The sequence below is a fragment of the Cervus elaphus genome, chromosome 29 (genome assembly GCF_910594005.1).
Source record: "Cervus elaphus chromosome 29, mCerEla1.1, whole genome shotgun sequence".
Lineage (NCBI taxonomy): Eukaryota > Metazoa > Chordata > Mammalia > Artiodactyla > Cervidae > Cervus > Cervus elaphus.
In genome coordinates, this window is record NC_057843.1 from 24,374,742 (window position 1) to 24,401,065 (window position 26,324).

Here is a 26,324-nt window from a genome sequence, read left to right on the forward strand (position 1 = left end):
AAGAACTCACCTACCAGTGCTGGAGATGTCAGAGACGCGGGTTTGATCCCCAGGTCAGGCAGATCCCCTAAAGAAGGGCATGGCAGCCCACTCCTGTATTCTTGCCTGGAGAATCCTGTGGACAGAGGAGCCTGGCAGGTCGCAGAATCCCTATGGACAGAGGAGGCCATAGGGTCACAAAGAGTCAGACACCACTGAAGCCACTTAGCACGTAGCATACACTCTTAATTCCCTGTGTTGGCATAGTCCTTCCCAGGAGCAGAAAGAACCAAATCTTGCCTTATACTGATGTTTGTGTTTACATGTAAAACCTATATGTGACCTGTTGTTTATTTATTTCTTTGTCTTTTGTTTCTGCCTTTTCCTCTTGTGCAGTCCTCTACAGCCAGGGACAAGGATGAACAGACTCTACCGGTAGGAAGCAGTGGCCTTGTCCATACCTTTCCTATGCCTGTGGACAGGGTGGGGAGGGGTGGGTGGAAGGAGGGCTCTTGTGCTCAAGTCATCCTCTCCCTTGGAATCCTTAGAGGGTTTAATCTGCGGGTGTACGAATGTTCTGTCCTGGTATTAGTGTCAACTGAATTCTTATCTTCAGTGACAAATGATTTCTGGGACTAGGTTTCAAAAGGATTTGAGTTCCCTCTTTCACTTGGCATGAAAAAGTTGAAAGAGTGAGGTATTTTCAAATTCCATTCCAAGGGATGTTGAGCTGCTGTTTGGGGACAGTGAGGGATCTAATGCTTGGTATCTATTTCTCTATGTATCTGCATGCACCTGGTTTTTTTGGTTGGAAATTTCTTTTGTTTCCATCAAAAGAAATGCTGCACGAAGTCTATACATTCAATATATACATAATGCCTGGAAGAATGCTTTAAGTTCCATAGATATAATCATAGGATAAGGAACATTTCCATAGAAGAGTTCCTTTGGTTTCCCCAAATAAGAGGACATAGTAACAGTGATTATGACATATTATTAACAGCAAACACATTTTCCAGTCCCTATCTAATTAACACATCACATTTTGTATTGTGAAGCTTGGCAGGGAAATGACCTTCAGAGTTTTTATGTTCAGTCATCAGTGATTACATTTCAACTCTATTCAAATCTTTTAACCTTGCCCCTAACATTTTCTAAGCCTTAATCTTCTGAATCAAATAACACAGCACATTTTTTTTTTAAGTTCCAGATTTTTGAGTCTGAGAGGACTAGTAATGAAGATACATATGACCCCATTCTTCCTCCTGCGATGCTCAGAGTAGAGACTTCTGACATGGATTGGGAGTCCATAGGATATACCAGATCCAGTACTGGGCTAGGGGTACAGACCCAGGCTCTTCCTTTGTGAACCATGATCTGGTTCTGAGATATCAGTCATCCCCTCAGATTCTTCCCCAAACGCTGTAGAATTGGAAATATTATTTCTAATAGAGTATCAGTTATAATAAAATCACCCTAAAAAAATTCAGGTTTCTCTATGTATCTTATAATCACATTTTACCAATACCAAGGCTTACTCTGGGTTTCATGTTTGCCTCCAAACACGTGGATCATTGTTAATAAGTGTTCTAAAATAAGGGATGAAAGAGCAATGCTCGGAAACACTGTCCAAGTTAGCCAAGTTAATCATACTTCTTTAGTGTTAGACTTAGTGTATCTTAGTGTCTAATACATACCCTAAACTCTAAAGGTGAGTTAGCCTAGGATGTAGCACTTTCCAAATGTATTTGGTCACATTTGGTCAAGAAAAGTATTGGTCAAGAAAATTCTTGTGGGACTTTTCTCAGGAAACCTCCTTGTAGATGTATAGTGTGATGAAACATTTTGCAAAAGTCCCATAAACTAAAGGCCCCTTTGGAGTCAGGAAGCTTCTCTGTGGAGACATAATAGGAGGATCTCTCTCGTCAGATCTCACTTAACACAGGCTGTAGGGCTTCATGGAGGAGAGCCATGGTTCCCACGTGGAATGAGGTACCCTGAAATGTGTGCCTGGTGTTCCTTTGTGGAGCAAGGGGGAAATATTAGCACCTCTGTTGTTAACTTCCTGTATTAGTCTTCATAATTTCTACTCTTGTAAATGTTTTATGGTATATATGCCCTTATTTTAGTATGTGTCTGGATAGAGATAGAGATACATATGCATATAAGTAGATACACATATACACACTCAAAAATTTTACTGATAGGGCATGCAATCCAAACATTTTAGCGACTCCCCACTGGTTCAGAGAAGAGAGAAGTGAAACAGACCTGCAGCCCATTCTTGTAGCCTCCATTTTTTGTCTTTATGACCCAAACGCCTCATTTTGCTTCTTTTAAGACTAAACTTCTTCATCTGTCTAAAGGAAACAATAAGAGTGCCTAGTTCATCAAGTTCAGTTTGAGAATGAGATCAGCTAATGGAGGTGAAGGATATAGCACATCGACCAGCATATACTAAGTTCTCAAGAAACGATAGCAGTTAATCCCTTTAGTTCGAAAAGATGTGAGAACGCCATTCCTTCCGGAAACTTTGAAGGAATGTAAGTCAAACATCTTTGGTTCGATTGTGTGTGATGCTATGATAGACGAGGTGAGGAGCTTGCCTTGCGTTTCTGAGCACTCAGGGCATCTTTGTCTGGTTCCTCTGCTCAGGTGAAGCCGCGTCTGCAGCGGGGCGGAAGTTCCGCCTCCCTCCACAACAGTCTCATGAGGAACAGCATCTTTCAGCTCATGATACACACCCTTGACCCACTGGCTGAAGGTAAGCATCAGGCTTTGGTTTGGGGGCTTGTTTGGGGCGGAGGGAAAGGCTGTGAACAAGCCTCTCTTCATAAAACATGTTTGTGCTTCCGTCACAAACCCGCTAATGTCCTCGTGTGTCACCTCTGCCAGAGGCAGCCCCAGCCCTTCCGGGCGCTTTTTCTACCACCGCCCAGTTCACCATGAGAGATTCTTGCACCAGGAACAGGAGCGGAGGTCCGTTTGCTGATTCTGTCCTTTGATGCCTCCAGCATAAATACAGTTTGTTACCAGGCAGAGCAGACAAAAGAGCTTTTTCTCTCTCCCTTCCAGCTGGAATGACAGTTCTCTTTCATCATCCTCCTCAGTTTCAAAATGAAGTTGTGTATCGGGATAAGTTGATAAATTGTGTATATTTAAAAAAGAGAGAGAGACAAGAACTCCATGACTTAGCAAGGCTGAAATTAGTTTGGGGAATGATGTTCACTGCAGAACACTAATGTTGTACCTAGTCTTTGGCAATTGGAAGATGAGGGGGGTAAGCTTCTAAACACCTAAAGAGCACTCTCTAAGATAACTGCTTAGGATCAGGTCGAAGAACCACCCTGGTTCACCTCCTGGAGTCATCATATAAACCATCACCAAGAGTCTAGTATTGTGTTCTTCCAGTTATACTCACAAGGAAGCCAGATACATTGTGCTTTTTTAATTGCATAAGTATGCTTTAAAAAAATTTTTTTTCAAGGAAGTAGGTATCTGATACATCAGATAAATATCGGAGTTAGGCCACTAGCAAAGGGCTCGAATATTGCCAAGTCTTCTGTTCTACCTTCATCCCTGGACCTTACAATTAAGCCTGATGTTACACAGGGGCGAATAACCTGGAAACAGGTCTCTGCCAGTGAATGAACACATGGGATGAGATTAATAAATCATATCACACAAATCAGAGCTCTTTACCAATGTAAAGCTTTGCTAAGTAATTTCAAGAGTCCTGATGAAATCAAGAAAACCCTGGGATGTCGAGAGAGTCTCCCCAGGTCCTGTCTCCCCTCACTGGACCTTCACCCAGAATAATAAGTGAGGATCACAGGCTCTCTCTCACTGTGGAGCACTGCAGTCATAACACATTTCCACCTTGTGGCCCAGAGAGTTGCATAGCTGATGTGATGTTTTCCAGGGAGCCTTCCTTCATCTCTCCTGAGTTCTGTTTACTCAGGGGCAGTCGTTTGCCAGGGACATCCTAAATATCATTACCCTCTTTACCAGAGGCCCATGTGACAAGGAAATTAGCCCTGGTCACTAACCTTCTTTCCCCTCCACTGCTCAGGGTCACCCCCAGAGAAATGATCTCAGTGAGTGAGGGGATCCCAGGGCAACCTTCTGCCGGCCACGAAGCAGCTGTGTGACTTTGGGCAACTTAGAGCCTCTCTCGTATTCCTCTCTCTCATTCCTTCATCTCCAGTAATAGTTACCTCAATCTAGTAATTTTATAATTGGCAAAGCATTTTCACACCTGTGAATCTATGCTTTCTAATAACTCTTCACAGCTAACATTAATATTTTAATTTCATAAAGTAGGGTACCACCAAAATAGATCTCAAGGGTATCTCCTTCTCTCGCTGTGAGCTCTTCATTCCAACCATCTTTACAGCTTTCTAGCTGATCTTCCACTCCCTCCATTGCCTCCTTCCTTGCATATTTTCCACCTTGCAGCCCAAGTGATCTTAAAAAGTAAATCAAATCATGTCACTCCTGCTAACCTGCAGCGGCTTCCCATGGCTCGTAGGAAAATGGTGACATACTTGCCATGGTCCACACCATCTGTCTCATTCTCCAAACTCACTTTTACTTACTTTGTGTTAGCTAGACAGATGCCTTCTGTCCTAAAATAGATATGTCTTTCCTGCCTCAGAGTCTTTGCTTAGACTGTTCCCTCCACCCAAAATACTTTTCCTTCTCCCATTTTCTTCCACTTTCCCCTGCTTTATTTTTGCCCAATCTTCAGCACTTTGTGTAAATGACACCTCATGACCATCCAGGATAAATGAGGGCACCAGTTGTCATCTCTCAGGGCATCCTTTAATTTTTCTTTGTTGCCCACTTTACAAGTTGTATGATTATTTGTTTACTACCTCTCTCCCCCAGGACACAGTAAATTTCTAGAAAACAGGGATTCTATTTATTTACCAGTTGTCCCCAAGGTCTAACAGGCTACCTGGTACATAGTAGCTGCTATGGCTTAGAACGATTAAGCCACCTGGCCATAGTCATGCCCTGATAGTCACACAGTTTCAAAGCTTTCTAAAACCCCATAGGTTTAAGGTTGTTTCTTGGTTATTTTGAGCTACCATCTTCCCCACCATTACCCAGAAGAGCAGGTGCGAGAAAAAATGAACTATCTTACCTGCCCCAACTCAATTATGAACAAGAGACTGAGTATACTTATTTCTGGCAAGGCATGTTATATAGGAATTGAGGACAGACTCCAGAGCCAGATTCTCTGGCTCCAAATCCTAGTTCTGCATTTACTAGCTGTGTGACCTTGGATAAGTTACTTAACCTCTCTGTACCTCAATTTCCTCATCTGTAAAAATCAGGATGATATATAATAATGTCTACATCATAAGGTTGTTATAAGGACTAAAGGAGTTCAATATACATTAAGCATTTAACCCATTGCCTAGCAGATTGTAAGTACCATACGGGTCTGGAATTACTGTTTCATTACATTGAAAAATAATACAGCATATGAATATTTTAATTTAAAAAATTCAGAAGGCTGTGGTGAGGCTTTCTGGTGGCTCAGTGGAAAAGAATTCACCTGCTAATGCAGAAGACACAGGTTCAGTCCCTGGTTCAGAAAGATCCCACGTGCCATGGAGCAGTTAAGCCTGTGCACCACAGCTATTGAGCCTGTGCCCTGGAACCCGTGCTCCACAGTAAGAGAAGCCACCACAATGGGAAGCCTGCTCACTGCAACTAGAGAGTAGCCCCCGCTTGCCACAACTAGAGAAAAGCCCACACAGCAACGAAGACCCAGCGCAGCCAAAAATAAATACATAAAATTTGTGGGCGGGGGGAAAGACTATGATGAAAAATATGTCTTCCTCCTCCAACAAACTCCCAGTTTTCTCCAGTCCCCCAGTTCTTTCAGAGGAAATGACTGCTACCAATTTCTTGGGGTTCATTCCCAAGATGATGTGTATATATATAACTGTGTGTGGGGTGTGTGTGTGTGTGTGTGTGACCTTGCCCATAGGTCTCAACAATCTAAATTTCTGTGGTTTTTGTCTGAGGGAGTTCAGTTTCTGATAGGGCTTGTTTTTGTCTTTCTATCTGGTGGGAAGGTTACGCTTTGCTTCAGTGAGATAAGAGAGGGTGACTCTGGGTTGTCTCGGAGTCAGGCCATCCATGATTTTCTAAAACACCTGGTCCTTGTAGGGCTGTACTGCAATTAAAGTGTTTGTTCCTGCTGTAGCAAGATGTGCCATCTAAATCGAGGCACCTCCGTTCAAGGTGAAGCTCTCCCTGAAAGACGTGGAGTGCTCCAATGGCATGAATCTGGGAGAATGCAGAGAGCCATAATCAGTTCTGGATTTGAGTGATTAGAAAATATGGAAAGGACTTCAGTGCTTTCAAATTGCTCCACAGCACGTTGCCAAGAAAGCAGATTGCTCCAGTATTTTTCCCCAAAAAAATTCACAATCATTTCCCATTCCAAGAACATTCCAAGCTCTCAGAAATAGTCATCTCTCTTTTTGTTTGCATCTAATCACTGGAACTCACACATCCTTGTGCCAAACTGTCACCTCTTAACAATATAGAGCGTGCTGGTTACGTCACCAGGTTGATGGCATGAACACTGCAGTGGCTTCTCTGTTGCACTGGTTGATGTTCCTGGCATCTGCCTTGCTGAGTCGTGCATTGGCACAGCATGGCAGACAGTCCCTTTTCATAAGGGACGTTTCCAACATCATCCGGGACAGATGACCTATGAAAAGACATTTCTCATCTGTGCCATTCAGGTATCAATCCCGTGATGGAGCCCTTGCTAAAAGCTTTAATTGGTGGTTGGTTCAGCCTCTGAGCCTGAGTCACAAGATCCAGCAGTGTTTGTGTTTCTTATCTATTGATACGTAACAAAGCACCCAAGACTTAGTGACTTAAAACCACCCCCATATCATTCCTGCTCATAATTTCATGGATCAGGAATTTGGGTGATTCAGGGATCAGCAAGGTGATTCTTCTGTTCCATGTGGTATCAGTTGAAGGTCAGTTGATGCTATTCAGCTAGGAGATGGGCAGGTTAAAGGCTCCAAAAGAGCCTTGCTGACATGTCTGCTATGTCTGCCACCTTTGAAGGCACAGCTGGGAGGCTGGATTCAGCTGGGCCCCTGACTCCCCATGTTGTCACAGGGCTTTTCCACTTGCTTGGTCTTCTCATACAATGGCTGAGAGCTCCATGAGCAAACCATCCAAGAGGCCCAGGCAATAGGAGCAGGGCTTCCCATGACCTAGCCTGGGAAGTCCCAGAGTGTCACTTCTATTATAGTCTCACACTAGTCACACCATCCCGAAGGCCAGACCAAACTCAAGACATGGAGGAGGAGACTCCACCTCCGTATGGGAAGATACCAGAGAATTTGAACCACCTTTTGTCTAACCCAGCCTGTTTCAGGGACACACATCACTGAGTGGTTCATCCGTCCGTGGTTCAGTGGCGTTTTCTGGGCAAACTACACAGTGTGGAGGGGACAAAGCCATAGGCAACCTGCTTTGGGTGAGAAGACAGCACAGTTGTCTTTTTTAAAATCAGAAAAACCTTAGTGTTCCCAGAAGTAGACTTCCACTTACATCACATGGGCTGGAACAGGGCTGTGTGACCACCCTGACCTACAAAGGAACCAGAAGTGGGCTGTCTGCCCCCTCAAACATGAAACTCCACTGTCAACCCCAGTGAAAGTCAAAGGGTTCCCTTTCTCCTTCTCATCCTTAGTAACCTTCATCCTGTCTTTTCAAGTTCCTGATTAACAAAGAGATACAATGTTCCCCTTCTTCCCCCCTTTTAAAACATTTTCTGGTGGCCTCTGAGTCCAAATTTTATACAGTGGCCCTGAATCCTCCCCCAGCAAAAGCATGTCCCAACGCTTGCCATCTAAGGAGCCTGGTTACCCCAAGACATAGGTGAAATCATGCCCTACCTCAGTTCAAAACCATCTCACCAGTAGGAAAAGGCCTAGTTTTTGTGGTGGCCCTAAGGCCCCCTGTGACCTGCCTCTTTTCTTTCCTCCCTCCTTCCCCACTCTCTTTTTCCCCGCTCCAGTCCTCTCCTCCTCTTTCTCTCCCCTTCTCTCCTTCCTCTTGTGTGTCATTCCCTTTGCTCCACTCCTCTGATTGACTAGCAGCTCCTCACAAACTCCCAGCATCCTCCTGCCCCAGGGCCTTTGCACATGTTCTGTCTTCCTCCATCCAAATGACATGTTCTCGTCTTTCTCCATCCTGCTTTCCCTTCCTTCAAGTCAGCATACACATGTCACCTGATGAGAAAGATCTGACTCAGTCAGACTTTGAAAAACAGCAAAATCAAAACCATGATAATAAAGCAGAGTTCTGGACCTTCCTTGCCCTGCAATACATTTGTCCATAAACACCATGAATATATTTATTTGTTGTTTGTTTCCTGTCTCTGCCCTTACTCCTTGGACAGGGCAGGCACTCCTCTATCTCCAGGGCCTGGTCTACATGGATCCCAATCCCTGTTTGTTGAGTGGATTGAATGAGTGCTTGCTTAAATAATGTTTCTGCTGAAAAACATATGACTAGCCATGTAGATTATCTTAATCCATGCTCTGTCAAAAGACTCTTTGGATGTGACCCACAAAGTCCTATTCAGTTAATGGTTGTCTCTGCAGTAGTGAGAAGCAATCATGTCTCCTTCCTTGTGGAATTTCAAATTTTTTCATCATAACAGCAATTTTATTATCAGTAGCAAAGTTTAACAAATAAGTGTACTTGATGCCTTAGAAACACAAGAGCAGGGATAATATTGTGTTAGCCTAGGTGGCTTGTAATTGAATTGAAGGATTATTTAACCTCAGGGCACAAGACAGTTTAGAACAACAGGTCCCCAGGCCTGATGTGTGTTTCTCTTGAGACCATTTTCATGACAAAAATCTTCAGAATCCTGTAATGAGATATCTGAAAATGACACCATACTCATAGTACGATACCTGCCTTCTTTGCTATTAAAAGTCAGACAAGCTTCCCCCACGGTAAATTCACTTCACGTCACACTGCAGGTCTCTGCTGTCACTTTCCAGCCAACACATTTATGTTGCTTTCGTTTAAATGGGCTGGAAGGGTGTCCTGAGAGCCTTTCCCCTGCCTTTCCGAAGGGACAGTTTTGGTCCCTCATTTTCCTCCCACTAACATCCTGTGACGTCCTGATGTCATCTCTGCTTTATCAGTCTGACTCAGGCAATGCAAGGTGACGTGAATTCCAGGACATCTTCATCATAAAGCCTCACAAATGAGTAGCCACTATTTATTGTTTCCCCATCTTCCCTGTACCCTAGATTATAAGTTTTCAAACTTGTTTCTCAGTAACAGCATAACCTTTTGCTCGAAGGGATTCCCACAGGGAAGAATAAATATTTTTAATAGTTAAAACCATTAAGAGTTTACTCACATCAGATACTTTCATTAGTGTGCCCAACTCAATTGCTTTCCTATAAACCATCAATGTCAAACATAAAATAAATAAAGACCCACTCAACAAAATGCAACAAAACCAAAAAGTGCCAGGGATTAACCCAAAGAAAATGTTTAGCTTTAGTGCAAAAACAGTAGTCATTTCTGAAGAACATGGAAGACGATCTAAATAAATGTTGGTATATTATAAAGATATCAGTTCTTCCCAAATGGAACTCTAAATGCAACTCAATCCTAATTGAAATCCCAAAAATATGTTTATGGAACTTCAGAACTTGACTTTGAAATTTATATAGAGTAAGCAGGAAGAGCAAAGGCACTTTTAACAAAGAACAAATAGGGAAAATACACCCAGCAGAGATCAAGATGTATCACGGAGCTACAGCTTTTGGGTGCTCTGGTTGAAGGATTTGGGAGGAAGGGGAGGAGGCTGGACCAGAAGCAACCAGGATCTCCCCAGAGGCGGCCCTCGGGGAGCAGGAAGAAGCCGTGAGCACCTGTGCTGTGGGGTCCGCCAGCTCTGGCTGAAGCACTGGGGGATGGGAGAGGGGCTTCCTGAAGCACTAGAATCAGCCCTGTGATGGAGCAAGGCCCTCATTCCCGAGGTGGTGAAAGCACACACGTTCACGGAATCAACATCACATCCTGACAAGTGCAGATTGATAAACCCAACAGGGAGGCCCGGCTGGTGTGCAAAAAAGCGGAAGCTGTCAGGGCAGGTGAACTGTGCTTGCCAGGTCTTCAGGAACGTCATCCTAGGTGCAAACCTGAGGGCAGGGCCCTCAGGAAAGGGTGCCTTCAGAGAAAGTGACCTTCAAGAGCAGTTCTCAAAGGCAGTGAGGAGCATGGGCGGGCAGAGAAGGTGGTGAGGAATCGAGGGCAATGGAGGTGGCTGGAGAAACCCAAGCTATGCATGGTTGGCCTAACCAAGCCAGGGCTTCTTTGAGATGAGCGGGCGTGTGACCATTTGCCTGCTTGAATGCTCCAGCGGGCTCTCCTGTCCAAGGGCACTTGCAATGTGTCTGGGTGTGTCTGTGTGTGTGTGTGTGTGTTTGTGTGTCTGTGTATCCATGTGGCTCTGTTTGGACATCTGTGTATATGTGTATATATGTATCTGTGTCTACATGTCTGTGTGTATGTGTGTGTGTCTGCGTGTGAGTGTCTATGTCTGAGTGTGTGTGTCTGTGTATGCCTCTACCATAACTATGTGTGTGTCATTGAAGTGCCAGAAACTAAAGGCCTAAGATGATGTTGAAGAGAAAAAACAAGAGATCGGAGCTTTCGAAGTGCTTATTACTCAGTGGCACACACCTGAGAGTCACCTCCTGTCTTTCTCCAATCAGTGTCTGCGGGAAGTATTGCATTTTACCTCTGAGGAAACTGAGGTTCAGAGAGGTGACATTACTTGCTCATGGTCACCCAGCTCCTAAGTCTGCCTTCAGAGCTTGAACACTTTGCACTCACACAGGACTCTCATCTCTAGCCATGTGTCCCTCTCCCATACCTACAGCCAGACATCTGTCTTATTTTGTAAAATCACTTCAGTGCTTCCACATTGATGTTTGGTGTTAACTTGAAGCTGACACGAAGATTAAACTTTTACTTGCTTGCTGCTTTTTCTTTTTTTCTCACCCAGCAGCAGAACTTATTTCCCCAGTTTCTGTTTTTAAAAATGGCTTCAATATGCACTTTCAAAAATTGTCATTTGATCCTAGAAGAAAGTCATTTTCATGCCTATTTGATTCAAACTGTGGAGACGTTATCCCTGAAAGGCAGTATTGTAACCTTTCTTTCGGTCCCAAATCGTGGATCAGTTTAAATTAATGAGAAAGATGCTTGTGTGCTGCCTCAGCTGGTGAGTGGACAGGCAACAGGAGTGAAAATCTTCACTGGGAAAGAATAAAATGCAATCTGCTGGCTTTGTTTTTAATAAGATGACGGTCATTTAAATGCCTGGATAGAGGAAGGCAGGCTATTAATGCCTCTCATAGCGCAAATGCAGGGACAAGTTAAATAGCTCCTCTCTTTGGGGAATAGTAGAGCATTACTCTCAGATTTGAACATCAAAGATGGTCGAAATTGAATCTCTCTTTGTGTTGTACACATTACAAATACATTTCATTTGGGGCATGAAGAGAAAGTGAATGGTCTCCCTGAAATGAATGCTTTTGAGGGTAGAAATAGTCTCTCTCTCTCTCTCCCTCTCTCTCTCTCTCTCTCTCTCGTCTCAGGTTTGCCTTGAAGTCAAGTCCACAAAAGTCTGTGACCAAATTATTGACTTGATGCCATTTGAAAGTAAACACTGCACACAGAAAGGAAAAAGCAATGAGGCATCCATTCAGTTATAGTTTCATCTTTGTGCTCGTGAACTTATCACATGCTCTAGAGATGCAGTTAGAACTCCTTCAGAGGGGGGACCCAGAGTTTCCCAAACAGCTGCCACAGCGATGACGCCCCCAAAGGATGGGGCAATCAGTGAAGGTGGAAAAGGACTTTAATTTTGTCAGTGATGGCCCGTTCCAAAAGCGTGTTGATGTAGAAACATCATTCAAAGGGGTTTTCTCTCAAATGAAACACTAAAGACGTCTCTCCTTTGTTCCATCGATAGCTCGGCCTCACGTCATGGAGTGCAGGTTGGACGATTTGCATTCGGTTCGGAGACACTTCCCCCCTGACGGCAGTCAGGTTTCTTGCTAGTGTGTCTCTTGGTCTGGGATTTGCACCATGCCATGCACTCACCTCTGGGTGTTGTCATACTGTAAAAACAAATCCTCAAGCTGCTGTCAGGGTCCATTTCTCTCCTAATCTCATGACAGCAGAGCCACCAAATCCAGCCTCTTCACCTCAGCCATTGAAAAGAATCTCGTGACCCACGTCAATCTGTCCTTTATAGGTTGTCTTGGGGCTCAGTGAGGCTATATGATACACACGTGTGCAAGAGCACACACATACACTCACAGAAAGAGTGATCAGCATTGGGGTTTATATAAACTTAAGGGTCTACAAATTTGTTTCCTGTTTGTGTGTATGGATTCATGTATTCATTCATTCATAAAACACATTCCTATTGCAAGCTGATGTGAGAGGTCACCCCATGTGAGAACATTTCCCTTTACAAGCCCGCACTTTAGGTAAGTCTCTAGGCGAACAGAAGCCAGTGCTTGTCCGAGTCTAGTTAACTTCCTGAAAACCAGCATAAATATCGTTGTTGTATCTGAGTGTTAGCAATGCACCTGCTACAGCCTCTGTAGCTACTTGTGTGCTGGTAATTTCCCTCTTTGACTTCCCAGACTGGCAGCACTTAATCCCACATGGCCAATAGCAAAGGTAGCTTTGCTTTAACTCTAAGGACTTCAGGCCAGAACCACCATCACTGTCAGGAATTAAAAATCATGGTGAGTCCATCTAATTCCAGAAAACTCTTCATGATAAAAAGTCTCCTCTGGCATTTCTGAAAAAAACTTTACCCAATTGTTTATTTTCCTTTCCATGCATCCTGTTCCCATTCATGGGACAATAGGTCACACGGAGTTTCCTATCTAGTTGTTGTGGTTCAGTCACTAAGTCGTGACTCTTTTGTGACCCCCCTTGACTGTAGCCCATCAGGCTCCTCTGTCCATGGGATTTTCCAGGCAAGAATACTGGAGTGGGTTGCCATTTCCTCCTCCAGCGGATCTTCCTGACACAGGAATCAAACCTGCATCTCCTGCATTAGCAGGCAGATTCTTTACCACTGAGCCATCTAGAAAAGGTTACAAATTCTTTTCTTGACCTCAGGACTGTTCTCCATCTTCTTTGTGCTAGGGAGAATTAGAATTTGAGGAGCGATCCTTGGAGCTTCAAGGTAGCATCTTGCAATATGCCCATTTAGACAGGCTGTCTCCCCTGCTGAGTGTGTTCATGGAGGCATCTTCCCACTAGGCTCTTGGGAGAGGGAATAGAGTATAGTCATTCAGCAGACACGTTGTGGAGTCAGCCACCTTGGTTTGAACCCCAGCTCTGCCACTTACTAGTTGTCTGACCTTGGGTGAGTTATTTAACATCTCTGTAACTCAGCTTCCTATAAATAGGAAAGATAAGAGCATCTATCTCTTAAGGCTATTGAGTATATCCAACGGAGTACTGTTTACAGAGCACATAGAATAGTGCCTGGTACATCTGTAGTTGCCAAAATGCTTTCAGTTCTTTTTTCTTTCTTGCACTTGGCATTTTTCAGGCAGTCTTCAAAGGTTCAGTAGTAAGTCATTGAATTATTTCATCTCCTTTTTTGCTTAAAAAGAAGTCTCTTCATCATGTACCAGTTTTTAGATCCTGCCTTACCTGTCTATAAGATGGAAACTGGTCTTATTGACAATCTGGCTTTTAGTTGAGCAAAAGTTATCCTGAAGCTGAATAACTATACATTCTATATTTACAAGTTCTTCTGTTCTTTGTACAATGAGGAGTAAATCAACGTGACATGGTACTTGACTCATTTCCTTTCAGTAACTCCCAGCTTCCTCTGTGGTCTACAGCTTTTTGGCAGACTTATTAAAAAAAATTCCTCTTTCCAACATATTGATTAAAAAAATCTGGAAAAGCAATTATTGTACTAATTTTTTAATCCTGGTGAAACATCCTTAGGCCACTGTTTATGTAATTAGCACTCATAACCTTCTGCAAGTCCCTGCCTTCTCCTACATCATCAGATCTCTGCTTCACAACAGGCATTTGCCATTTAATATAAGGTGCATAATGGACTACTTGTGAAACATGTCTAAATTTTCTATGTTGTCTTTGCATCCTGGATTTTAAGTTCACTTGTATCTTCCCACTTTTTATGGTATTTAAGTAGGAATAATGGTAAATGGATTTCTACATCAATGAAATTTAGTGGATTGCATAAACATTCTTTGTACTTTGATCCTGTAATTTTTCATAATGTGGGGTGATGGTTTCTATTGTGGTATGGAGCCAAGTATTCAATAAAGTGACATTCTGAACAGAACTGAAGTGTAGACTACAAAATTATAAGAGTAGTTTGAATTACTTCCCCTTCAGTGGCATTGATTTCCTTTGTCTTCCAGTCTTTTTCCCTCCATTTCATTCTGTTTCCAAATCTTTTTGCCTTCTCATTCTTCTCTCATCTCTTGCCCTTTTGTCCCTCTTGAATAGCTGACGTTTGTTTGTCCATTTTATTGCTTTTCCTCCCCTCTTCTAGGACACTTTTCTGATATTTTTTGATGTTCAGTGCATCAGAGGGTAGAAACTCAGCTGTGCTGACCCGACGGCTGGACATAATTTAGCACTGATTCTCTCTGCCTGGCAGACTCTTCCGAATCCAGCCAGGCTGCAGGATGAGATCCAGGAGAACATCCAAATTGTTCTCTAGCCAGCATGCAGCATCCATTCCACACACCAGTCAGATTGGTTTTTTTTTTTCTTTTTCATCTCCATTTCCAAGCTATTGCCGCCATTTTGTCTTCTATATGCTGAGTACTCTCATGATGGCACTTTTGTATGTTGTAAATCCCCCTGAAACTGGTCTTATCAGCAGTCTGGCTTTTAGTTGAGCAAAAGTTATCCTGAAGCAATGAAGAGGATTCCAACAGTTGAGGCTACATGCATTTTCCCTTCGCAGACTTCCTTCCTGCAGAGATATTGAAGACAGAATAGTTGAAACTGTGGAGTTAAAACACTAAAATGGAAGGAGTCACAGGCATCCATACCAAAGGCAACCAGGCTAAGGAGGATTAACAGAGCACTATTAAATAGAGATTTAATTCAATTCAACAACATCTGAACACCTACAGAGTGCCAGGAACTCTGCTGGGTGCTCAATTAACGAAATGAGTATGTTGATTCCTTGCCCTAAAGACCAGAAAACAAGTAGGTTAAGGTGCCTTTGATGAGCACACACAGAAGGGTATACTTGAAACAGACACAGTGAAGGGAGTGACTTACACTAGGGATGGGGGGGCATTCGGGAATAGTGCCTGCAGGAGGGAACCTCCAGGTGATTCACTAGATCAGAAGATCTCATAAAATTCCAACACAAAAAGACAGGATGTGTGGGATGTAGAGAGATATGTTCAGTTTGTGTTTTGAAAGCCTTACGCTGGTAACAATGTGAAAGATAGGTGAGAGGTGCCAGGACTAGACAGTAAATGGTAAGAAAGAGAAAGAGTAGCTGGTAAGAAACGAGAGTTCAAATAGGACTAGTGCAGCAACCTCAGCAAGGCTTTCAACTAAGGCAGGGACAGTAGGAATGGAGGAGAAAAGACAGAATTGAGGCTGTTCAGGGTGGGAATGATAGGGCTTTCACGACAGTATTTTTGGGCCTCCCTTGTGGCTCAGTAGGTAGAGAATCCGCCTGCAATGAGGGAGAGCTGGGTTCGGTCCCTGGGTTGGGAAGATCCCCTGGAGAAGGGAAAGGCTACCCACTCCAGTATTCTGGCCTGGAAAATGCCATGGACTGTATAGTCCATGGGGTCACAAAGAGTCGGACACAACTGAGCAACTTTCACTTTCATGACTGGTTGGGTTGTGGGTGTGGCTATAGAAGCATCAGCATCACTTAAAGCCCCACCCTTTGGATCTTAAGTTCAGTTCAGTTCAGTTCAGTCGCTCAGTCATGTCTGACTCTTTGCGACCCCATGAATCGCAGCACGCCACGCCTCCCTGTCCATCACCAACTCCCGGAGTCTACTCAAACTCATATCCATTGAGTCGGTGATGCCATCCAGCCATCTCATCCTCTGTCGTCCCCTTCTCCTCCTGCCCCCAATCCCTCCCAGCATCAGGGTCTTTTCCAATGAGTCAGCTCTTCGCATCAGGTGGCCAAAGTATTGGAGTTTCAGCTTCAGCATCAGTCCTTCCAATGAACACCCAGGACTGATCTCCTTTAGGATGGACTGGTTGGATCTCCTTGCAGTCCAAGGGACTCTCAAGAGTCTTCTCCAACACAACAGTTCAAAAGCATCAATTCTTCAGTGCTCAGCTTTCTTCACAGTCCAACTCTCACATCCATACATGACCACTGGAAAAACCATAGTCTTGACTAGATGGACCTTTGTTGGCAAAGTAATGTCTCTGCTTTTTAATATGCTATCTAGGTTGGTCATAACTTTCCTTCCAAGGAGTAAGCGTCTTTTAATTTCATGGCTGCAATCACGATCTTAGTCATACGTAATATAACCAAGCTCATATTTCTGTGAAAGAGAACACTGGACTTATCTGTATGTGTCAACTCAAAAAAATCCTTTTAAAAAAAGGATAGGGGAAGAGAATGGAACCTCTTGCCACTTTCAAGACTGAGCAATAAATGTGTGTGTATCCCCCCCACCCCAAATTTGATAAGATTTAAGAAGAAAGTACCTTTTGCCTGATTTTGTAAACATAATCATTCCATTTACAGAGATGCAAAAATGCAAAGATGTAGATGTCATTAGTGAACATGTTAGCTTCTTAACCCCCTACCTATACAAAGAACTTACCAAGAACATGTTTTAGAAACTTGCTATTAGAAGGGCTCAAACAGATTTTTTTTAAATAAGAAATAAATTCCAAATGTTGCATAGATGGTATCTAATATTGTATATTCTTTGCTTTCAAACCATATTCTTTCACTGTCTTTGACAATGTCATTTTCTCCCTGGAAACGCCAGCTGAAAAGTAAGAGAAGTGAAAAAACATTCAATATTCAGCCAGAATTCTGGATTGATGCCCATGGAGGCAATAAAAATGAAAAATGTAGTGACTAACCCTGATTACTTACTATGTGCCAGGCACTGTGCTAAGCATTTTATATAAATTAACTCGTTCAATTTTCAGCATCATCCTATGAGTCTGTTTTACTACAAACTTAACTATATTATAACCTCTTCTATTATAACCATTTTACTGATAAAGATACTGAAAGTTACAGAAGTAAATAATTTGCCCCAGGGCATAAGGGAAATAATAGATAGAGCCAGGTTCAAATCCAGGTTTGTTGGACCCCAGAATTCACTTTCTTAACCACTGAATAATACTACTTTGACAAACAGCTGGAATCCCTTTTGCACTTTCCTTTTGAAAATCAAAACTTATATTATCTCTTTCCCTGCGTTGTACATTCTTTAAATAGTGTCAACAGTCTCCATGTATCTGATGTCATTACAAAAGAATATGACATTTATAGACTGCCTTTGGCATGACATAACTAGTTATTATTTTTGTCATTCTTCTCCTTTTACCTTTTTCTTCTCCAGTATAAACTTGTGCAGAGAATGTTAGAACAAGGCTGTAATCCTGGGTGCCCACTTATTGTGACTATAATAAGTCACACATCACTACTGGGCTTTGACCCAGTCATAGAATGATAACTCCTACATACTGAGAATTTCCAGTGTTCCCAGCATCACATAAAACCCCTTAGAGCAATGCAGTAAGGGAGTACTAGAATTAGCCCCATTTTTCAGATGAGGAAACTAAGGCTTTCAAGGCTAAGTATCATGCTACCAAGGTCACACAGCTAATAAGAAGTAAACTCTGGATTAGAACCCACACCTCTTGACTCCAGAAATCATGCAGAGTGCCATAAGATCTCCTTGTTCATCTCCATGGTGATAAGGGCTCCTGATACCAGCTTCACTCTGGTTTTGTGACAATCAGAAGGATGCTATGATGGGAGTTGCCTGATTTAGTTGAAGGGAAACTAATAAATGCTTTAAAGTGCCTGATAATTAATACCTATCACATACATAATGAATATTATTTGCCAGTTATGTGTTAGGTATCTGTAATATTTACCACAACACTACAAGGCAGCTATTATTGTTCCCATCATATATGAGTGTGAGAGCTGCGTGTCAAAGAGGTTAGCTAACTTGCCCAAGCTCTCATGGCTGGTGAGTGGCAGAGCTAGTTGTCAAGTCAAAGTCTTGGGGTCGACAGTACAAATGATGGGACTGTCATGCTGTATCATTGCATGCTTTTATGCATCCCTTTGGGAAAAGGGAAGAACATTATGACAAAGTATCAGTTTAAAGTTACCTTAGGATTGTTGAGACTTTTAATTACACAATTAAAAGGACACATAAATGTCCAGGAAATCTTTTTTTTTAACCATACTGTTTGGGGTTAATTCTCTTGCCTGGGTGGCTCATTGCTTTTCTTTAAAAATCCTTTCCAGAAACCTGCTTGTTCTCTCCTGTTTTCTTCCCCTCCCCAACCTATCTCAGAAGGGAAGCAGCAGAACAGCTTTTCCTGGTCCCATTTTTCTTGTTTGATCATCCAGAGCATGTAAATTACAGTGAAATATGGCCTGAGTCAGCTCCTCACAGGACAGAAATCAGTAACCATTGATATTGCTAAGCAACACCGCAGAGGAGCAAGAGTGCAAATTAGGTGACAAATTTGTAAGAAGTTGGAGTGTCTGGGGACTCTCTTGGGTGTTTCATTATGAACCATCTGGATGATCCACAGTAATGACCACACATTATTGTTCACTGTTCAAGGATGATAATTCCCATGTAATTATATGGCACCTCCCTCTGTGATCCTCACCTACCTTTCAGAATCTTTCACTGTGTTTTTCACAATCCAGATATTTCCCTGAAAAATAATTGGGAACAGTTACACCTAATGGACAGTGTTCATTCCTCTCCAAAATAAGATTTTTTTTAATTACTCTTTTGACTCATATGGTAGCATAGCTAGATGGCAAGAATGTGCAAAAAATAAAAGAGTGTGTTAGTCATGGCATAGTAGCATTTCCGTTGGCCTGATGTGGACTTAGCCTTGGTGTCCCAGAGAAGCCTGAAGTGATGAGACTTGTAGTCTGCTCCCAAGTCAGAGATAAGCACACTGTGATACCTACACCAAGGGAGATAGGTAAGCCTCAAGGGAGATGAGGAAGGGAACCAAAGCCTTTGACTTTTGCAGAAGGGTAGCCGAGCAACGACCCCTCCCAGTTCCAAAAGCCTCGCTGGTCTCACTTGTTCATTCATTCATTCATTCATTCACTAATATTTTATAAGAAAATTGGACTCACCATCCTGATTTTAAACCAAGCTGAGAGTGGTTTGCTTTTTTTTAAATTTGGAATTGGTTACCAACACTTAAGGTGCTTCCCTCGTGGCTCAGATGGTAAAGAAACTGCCTGCAATGTGGGAGACATAGGTTTGATACCAGGAAGAAGATACCAGGATCTTCTTCGGTCAGGAAGATCCCCTGGAGAAGGGAATGGCAACCCATTCCAGTATTCTTGCCTGGAGAATTCCATGCACAGAGGAGCCTGGCAGGCTACAGTCCATGGGTTCGCAAAGAGTTGGACACAACTGAACTACTAACACACACACATACACACACACACACACTCCAACATTTAAAAGTCAGGAATTTTCACATAAAAGTCCAGATATCTGGCTTCCCTTGAATAATCAGATCTCTCAACACTGTCCCAGCCTTTCCTCATGGAATGGGAGCTAAGAGGCTGTCACCCCCTTGTAGGCATTCACTGGCCACTTTTCCATAGTCCCTACCACTCCCTATTGTTGGCCTCGGCCCACTGTCCTTACCTACACACCTGGCCCCTTTGGTTCATGGGTGCTTTATCAGAATGTTACTGTGCTCCAGGCACTGGGTCAGCTTCTGGGCATCTTTCTGATCCCTAATTTGGCCACCAACATAGTATCAGTATTTCTAAGGGACTGGGGCCTCAGAATGATTTCAGCAGTTTGACGTCAACAAGGGAATACATGTAGAGAGTAAGGGAGACCAAAACAAGAACAAAGGAAAACAAGTGTGCCTGGGTTTGCTGGAAGCTTGAAAAGGAAGAGTGAGTTTTTCATGAAGGGGCTGGATTCAGAAGGTGTGAAAATCAGGTGATAAATGTCTAAGAGGCAGTGGTGTATATAAGGACATAAATCCTACTTGACATTCAGTAGCTGAGGGAAGGTTACTCACAAGTTCAGCCTTTTATTTTCATTTGCAAACTTACTGGCTTGCTTCCAAAAGCCTAAGTGAGAGATTTTAATCCCATAGAAGAAAAAGAAGCACTCATTAGCATAGATTTACAAAGAGTTGAATATGAGAACTCCATAGGACAAAATCACCTCTGTTTACACCTTGTGTATGACATAGATATGTTACCACATGTTGGGTATAGCTGTCCCCAGATAACTGTGTACTCAGTTAGGAGGCTCTTAGGGACGTTTAACACACAAACATCATTCCCCCACAGATTGCTAAGCAGAACTTCTGCAGTGAGTCAGTGCTCTGAAAGCTTTTTTTGAGTGAGAATTTGAATTTGAAGGTTAAAATATTCCTTTTATTCTGACTTTAGTCTGAAGTGAGAATATGGTTGTTTCCTCATTTAACCTCCATCTCTTAAGGTTTTTTTTCTTTAACTTAAAAAAATTACTTGCCTTGACATGAACAATCGTTGCAAAGGAGTAATGACAAAAGAAAGCCTTTTAATGGAAAGCAATTAATTTTGGTGGACTGTACAGCCCTTTTTTAGGTAAAATAATCAAAAAGCTTTAAATTGGGCTGACTTAGAAATATCTTTTAACTCAGAATACATATTGATTTTGACAAAAAATTTTCACACAGGGAGAGAAGAGAAACAAAGTCAACCCAAATCAAGCACTGTAAGAAACTTTGAAAAATTGTATGGATCTACAAATATAAATGTTATGTTTGTAGGGAGTGGAAATGACAGGAAATGGGAAATGACAAATACATAACTCCCATACTATTGATTCACAAAACTTCAATAATGAAAATAGATTCACAAATTAAAGAAAAAAAAAAAAAAGAAAACACCTTAGACTAAAATGTTAATACTGCCAAACATGGTTCTGGAAGTTAGCCAAGGCAGCCTTTCATTAAACTGAAAGTTTTCCTTTTGACATTCTTCCTTGTGTTTAAGGGAAGGCATCTGGGGAAGGAGGGCGGTGGGTTCTTGACTTGCACATTTCAGATATTGATACTGACATTGGTGCCCACTCACAGAGATAATGAGAGTCTGATAAGATTTAACAACCTCATGCCCGGTTGAAATAGAGGTTCCTGTTGGAACTTTGGCAGACAAGGAAGAGAGATGTCCATCAGCAGATGAATGGATAAGAAAGCTGTGGTACATATACACAATGGAATATTACTCAGCCATTAAAAAGAATACATTTGAATCAGTTCTAATGAGGTAGATGAAACTGGAGCCTATTATACAGAGTGAAATAAGTCAGAAAGAAAAACACCAATACAGAAAAACACCAATATATTAACACATATATATGGAATTTAAAAAGATGGTAATGATGACTCTACATGCGAGACAGCAAAAGAGACACACAGATGTCCAGAACAGTCTTTTGGATTCTGGGAGAAGGCGAGGGTGGGATGATTTGAGAGAATAGCATTGTTCAGTTCAGTTCAGTCGCTCAGTCATGTCCAACTCTTTGCAACCCCATGAACTGCAGCACACCAGGCCTCTCTGTCCATCACCAACTCCCAGAGTTTACCCAAACTCATGTCCATTGAGTCGGTGATGCCATCCAACCATCTCATCCTCCGTCGTCCCCTTCTCCTCCCACCTTCAATCTTACCCAGCATCAGGGTCTTTTCAAGTGAGTCAGCTCTTCACATCAGGTGGCCAAAGTATTGGAGTTTCAGCTTCAACATCAGTCCTTCCAGTGAACACCCAGGACTGATCTCCTTTAGGATGGACTGGTTGGATCTCCTTGCAGACCAAGGGACTCTCAAGAGTCTTCTCCAACACCACAGTTCAAAAGCATCAATTCTTCTGTGCTCAGCTTTCTTTATAGTCCAACTCTCACATCCATACATGACTACTGGAAAAACCATAGCCTTGACTAGACGGACCTTTGTTGACAACATGTATATTATCATATGTGAACTAGATCGCCAGTCCAGGTTTGATGCATGAGACAGGGTGTTCAGGGCTGGTGCACTGGGATGACCCAAAGGGATGGGATGGGAGGGAGGTGGGAGGAGGCTTCAGGATGGGGAACACATGTACACCCATGGAGGATTCAAGTCAATGTACAGCAAAAGCCACTACAATATTGTAAAGTAGTTAGCCTCTAATTAAATAATTTTTTTTAAAAAATCAAGTAATGGATTAACTATCAAGTGTCTGAAACATTTTCCTTTAAACACCAAATTTAACATTCACTTTAACATAGGCATTTTTTCTAAAATTGATTGCAGTATTCTATGCCTTTATGGAAAGAATTTCCTAATGGAAATTATTTTTAATGCTTAAGGATATGATGATGAATATTATTGCATTCTTTTAAATATAAAATCTTTAAAATTACTGAAGTACAAAGAATTATCTACTCCTACACTTAAAGGCCCTAAACTTATATAGTTTGCAATTTTTGTACTAGTTTTTCAGAATCTCTGGCATCTTGTTCACTGAAATGATACCAAATTAACTTTCTTTTGTAATTGAGAATTAATATCTAGCAGTCATTAATACTACATAAGCTTTGCTTCAGAAAAGTTGAGTTTGAGTACATGGTATATCATGGAACTTGATTAAATTAATAACCTAATGATGCCTCAGTTGTGACAATAAGATCTAACCTAGAGTATCATACTGTGAGGTTTAATTAAAATAAGAGCATGTGGAGCTGCTTGAGTACTAATAAACAGTCAATAAATGCAAAAAAAAAAAAAAAGGAAGAGGTACCAATTATTAAGGATACCTGTGCCATGTGACACAAAGTGCTTTAGATATGTTCTTATCTGATCTTCCAAAAACCCTCCTGAGAATAGGTATTTATTGTTCTTGTCCCTGTTTTACTGAAGAAGAGACTAAGGTGCAAAGAAGATCACCAGCTCATAAGTCATAGAACCAAGCTTTAAATTAGCTATCTTAACTGTCTCACTCAGAAGCCCTCTATTTTTTTAGTTTATTTTATTGAGGTAAAGTAGATTTACAATGTTGTGTTTATTTCTACTGTACAGTAAAATAATTCAGTTACACATACATAAATTATTTTTCATATTCTTTTCCACTATGGTTTATCACAGGATATTGAATATAGTTCCCTGTGCTATACACATAGGACCTTGTTGTTTATCCATTCTATGTATAATAGCTCGCATCTGCTAATCCCAAACTACCCCTCCCCTACCCCTCTTAACCTTGATAGCGATATTATGGGATCAGCAGTCCAGAAGCCATAAGTATCAGTGCCTGCCGTCCTGACTTCAGCAAGTCCAGGGAAGTTCAACAAACCAAAGCACTGTTATTTGGGAGCTGTGCATTTATATGCTTTGATTAAGAAATATGAGGAGCACATGGCACATGGGAGGGATCCAAAGAGGAATACAGTCTCAGTCTCCAAGATATGGGCATCCTAACTGGAGAGACAGACTCTGCAAATATTACAGGGGAGGGTGCATAGTCCCAAGCTGGAACACTGGTGATCAGATGAGTGAAGGGTCTGCTTTTCACATCCTGTTCCCACGGTTATGGTCCATGTTTCGACCTTCTTCGCAGATCTGAGAGTAGAAGGGCAGGACTGATGAAGAAATTTCTTTTAACTTCTAGCCCAAATGGTAGAATATCTTTTATTGTTGGACACCAAATAGCTATTTTAAACTTCTGTAAATACTGTTGAATTAGTTCCAACAAACCTGTGTAAAATAGCAAGTTTTCTTATGTGTTCTGCTCCACGTGCCATATATTCTCTTTCACTCTTCTTGGTGATGCTTGCAATAATGAAGCTGCTCATTATTGATTGCTTAGTGGGTATTATTATCTCACCTACTCTTCACCACAGCTTTGTGAGATAGATATTAACACAAGCATGCCCTTTTATAGTTGAGGACACCAAGGCTCAGAAAGGCAAAGCAATTTGCTTAAAGTCACACAGCTAAAAAGTGGCAGACCTTGGGTTCAAACCTATACCCTGGCTTCAAAGCCTGTGTTCTTAACTTCTTTTAGCTACTGAAAATAATCCTTTCCTGGATGTGATGTAATATGATATCTGCATACTTTCTTAATAGGTATTAGACAACTTTACCAAGAAACTAATCTCTGTGTTGAGAAAATCTAAAATCTAAATTTTAGATCTACAAACTCAGTGTCAAAAGTAAAGCAGCTCTCTGATTTAAGAAAACACACAAGTTATTTTTTCCATCAACCATACTTAATGAATGTTGCTTTCACTGATTTCTCTACCTCTCCTCTTTATTCTAACAAAATGAATTCAGCATAGATTTTTCTGTTGACTTTCTATTTTATATGTCAGAATTTTGAGGCCTGGAAAGGTGCTGCTCCTGTCTGGGGAAATTTGCTGAGAAAAGGGTTGAGAATGCCAGAGGTTCCAAAAGTGAAGCTGAGAAGGTCAATGTTGGAAGGCGAAATCTGTGTCCATGCCCTTTTTAAGAAAGGAAGAAATAGGGGCCAAAAAGCACTCCTTCTTAGTCACAGATCCTTGGAGACTGAAGATCTTTTCCTTGACTTATCAACCAAGATGTATGGACAAGAATTCAGAGGTACCTTAAAGCCTGGTAATGACCTTGCTGGAAGGCCTGAGAGGAAGTGGGCAGAGGAATGACAATAGATTCAGGCTCTCCTAGAGACCCAGGAGCTTGGACGCCCATGGATCCAGCTGCCCAAATGGCATGAGCAATCATGCCATGTTAGGCAGCTGATCAGCTCATAGGCTCATCTCAAACACCAGCCACTGGGTTCTGGACTTTTTCTTAGGCTTTTCTTAGAAAAATGTTACAGAGAAGAGGCACCAGGTGGTAACCAGGATGATCTTCACTACTGATTCATCCCTTTTCCTCTTGCTCAGTTGACATAATGGAAGTTATTCAATGGTATTAAACAGCACCCTCTTGAACCCCCTCCCTCCTCCCTCCTATCCCAAGAAATTCAGCTTGGATTGGGACCAGTTTGAATCCTAATCCAGTGGTGCTGAAGTTGCCACGGCTGCTCTCCATGGGGAGTGTGCTGACGGGAGCCCATTGCCCCTTGCAGGTGAGTTTTCATGCCTCTCAGGCTGCTTCCCATGAGGTGTCCGTGGGCTGTGGGAGGCTAGCTAGGTGCAAATGTGCTCTGACTTATGGATGCGCATTGTGTCTGTCCTGGTCGCATGGCACGCCCCTCTTCCAGCACCTTCTGATCCCCTGGTTCAAGGAAGGGAGATGCCAGCTCTTGGAGATACTGTCCCACCGGCCCCAAGAGACCACCCTGACCATTTGAAAGCACTGAGGTGCCGAGTTCACTGTCTCACTATCCCATTGAGGTCAACTATAAAAACTCTGTTCCAACAGACTGGTTTCCTTCACACTCTCGTGTACCTTTTTTTAAGTAAGCATCAAACATGGTTCTCTTCACTTGGGCAAATACTGTTTCCTTGCCCACCTTCTTCACTGCGCTTCAAATCACTCCATCACCTGTTGTCATTCAGCCTTTCACTGCTCTTATTCCTTCTCTTTCACCAGCTTTAGCCTCCTTTTTGGTACATCCTATCCAGTTCTTATCCCCCTGCCCTAGTCCTCATCGAAGGAAGTAGCTAAGGAACAATCTAGGAATTGCCACAGCATCAAGAATGTGTGAGTTTTGTCAGCCACCTCTGGATCCAATTTTGACCATGTTGGTATTAATTTAATAAATTAATCAAAGAGTATGATTGTATGTGTTTATACCTGGCTCCATGAGACAGGAGGTAAAAACTTAATCACATCTGTCACTAGCAGATGTTTGAAAGTTTGGGGCTGATACATGAAGACTGGTGTGTGTGTACACAGAGGTAGCATCTCAAAAGACAAAAATGCAGTAGTGTATCTCCAAAGTGCAGAAATATGGTTTCGACCCAACTTTGCATTCATGAACTGCCCACATTGTTTCCTTGGCAAATAAAGAGAATGCCAGC

At 42.2% G+C, this 26,324-nt stretch overlaps 1 protein-coding gene across 4 annotated transcripts in view; it reads left to right on the forward strand.

Annotated features, from left to right (window-relative positions):
* Window positions 1–26,324, forward strand: part of SLC24A2 (solute carrier family 24 member 2) — a 279,753-nt gene that overhangs the window by 179,085 nt on the left and 74,344 nt on the right. For 3 of the 4 annotated variants that reach the window (XM_043891283.1, XM_043891280.1, XM_043891282.1), the window contains exons 3-4: window positions 376–414; window positions 2,635–2,743. In XM_043891283.1, the coding sequence (XP_043747218.1) occupies window positions 376–414; window positions 2,635–2,743 (148 nt within the window). The remainder of the gene's footprint in view (window positions 1–375; window positions 415–2,634; window positions 2,744–26,324) is intronic. The other variant, XM_043891281.1, reaches the window with a different exon arrangement.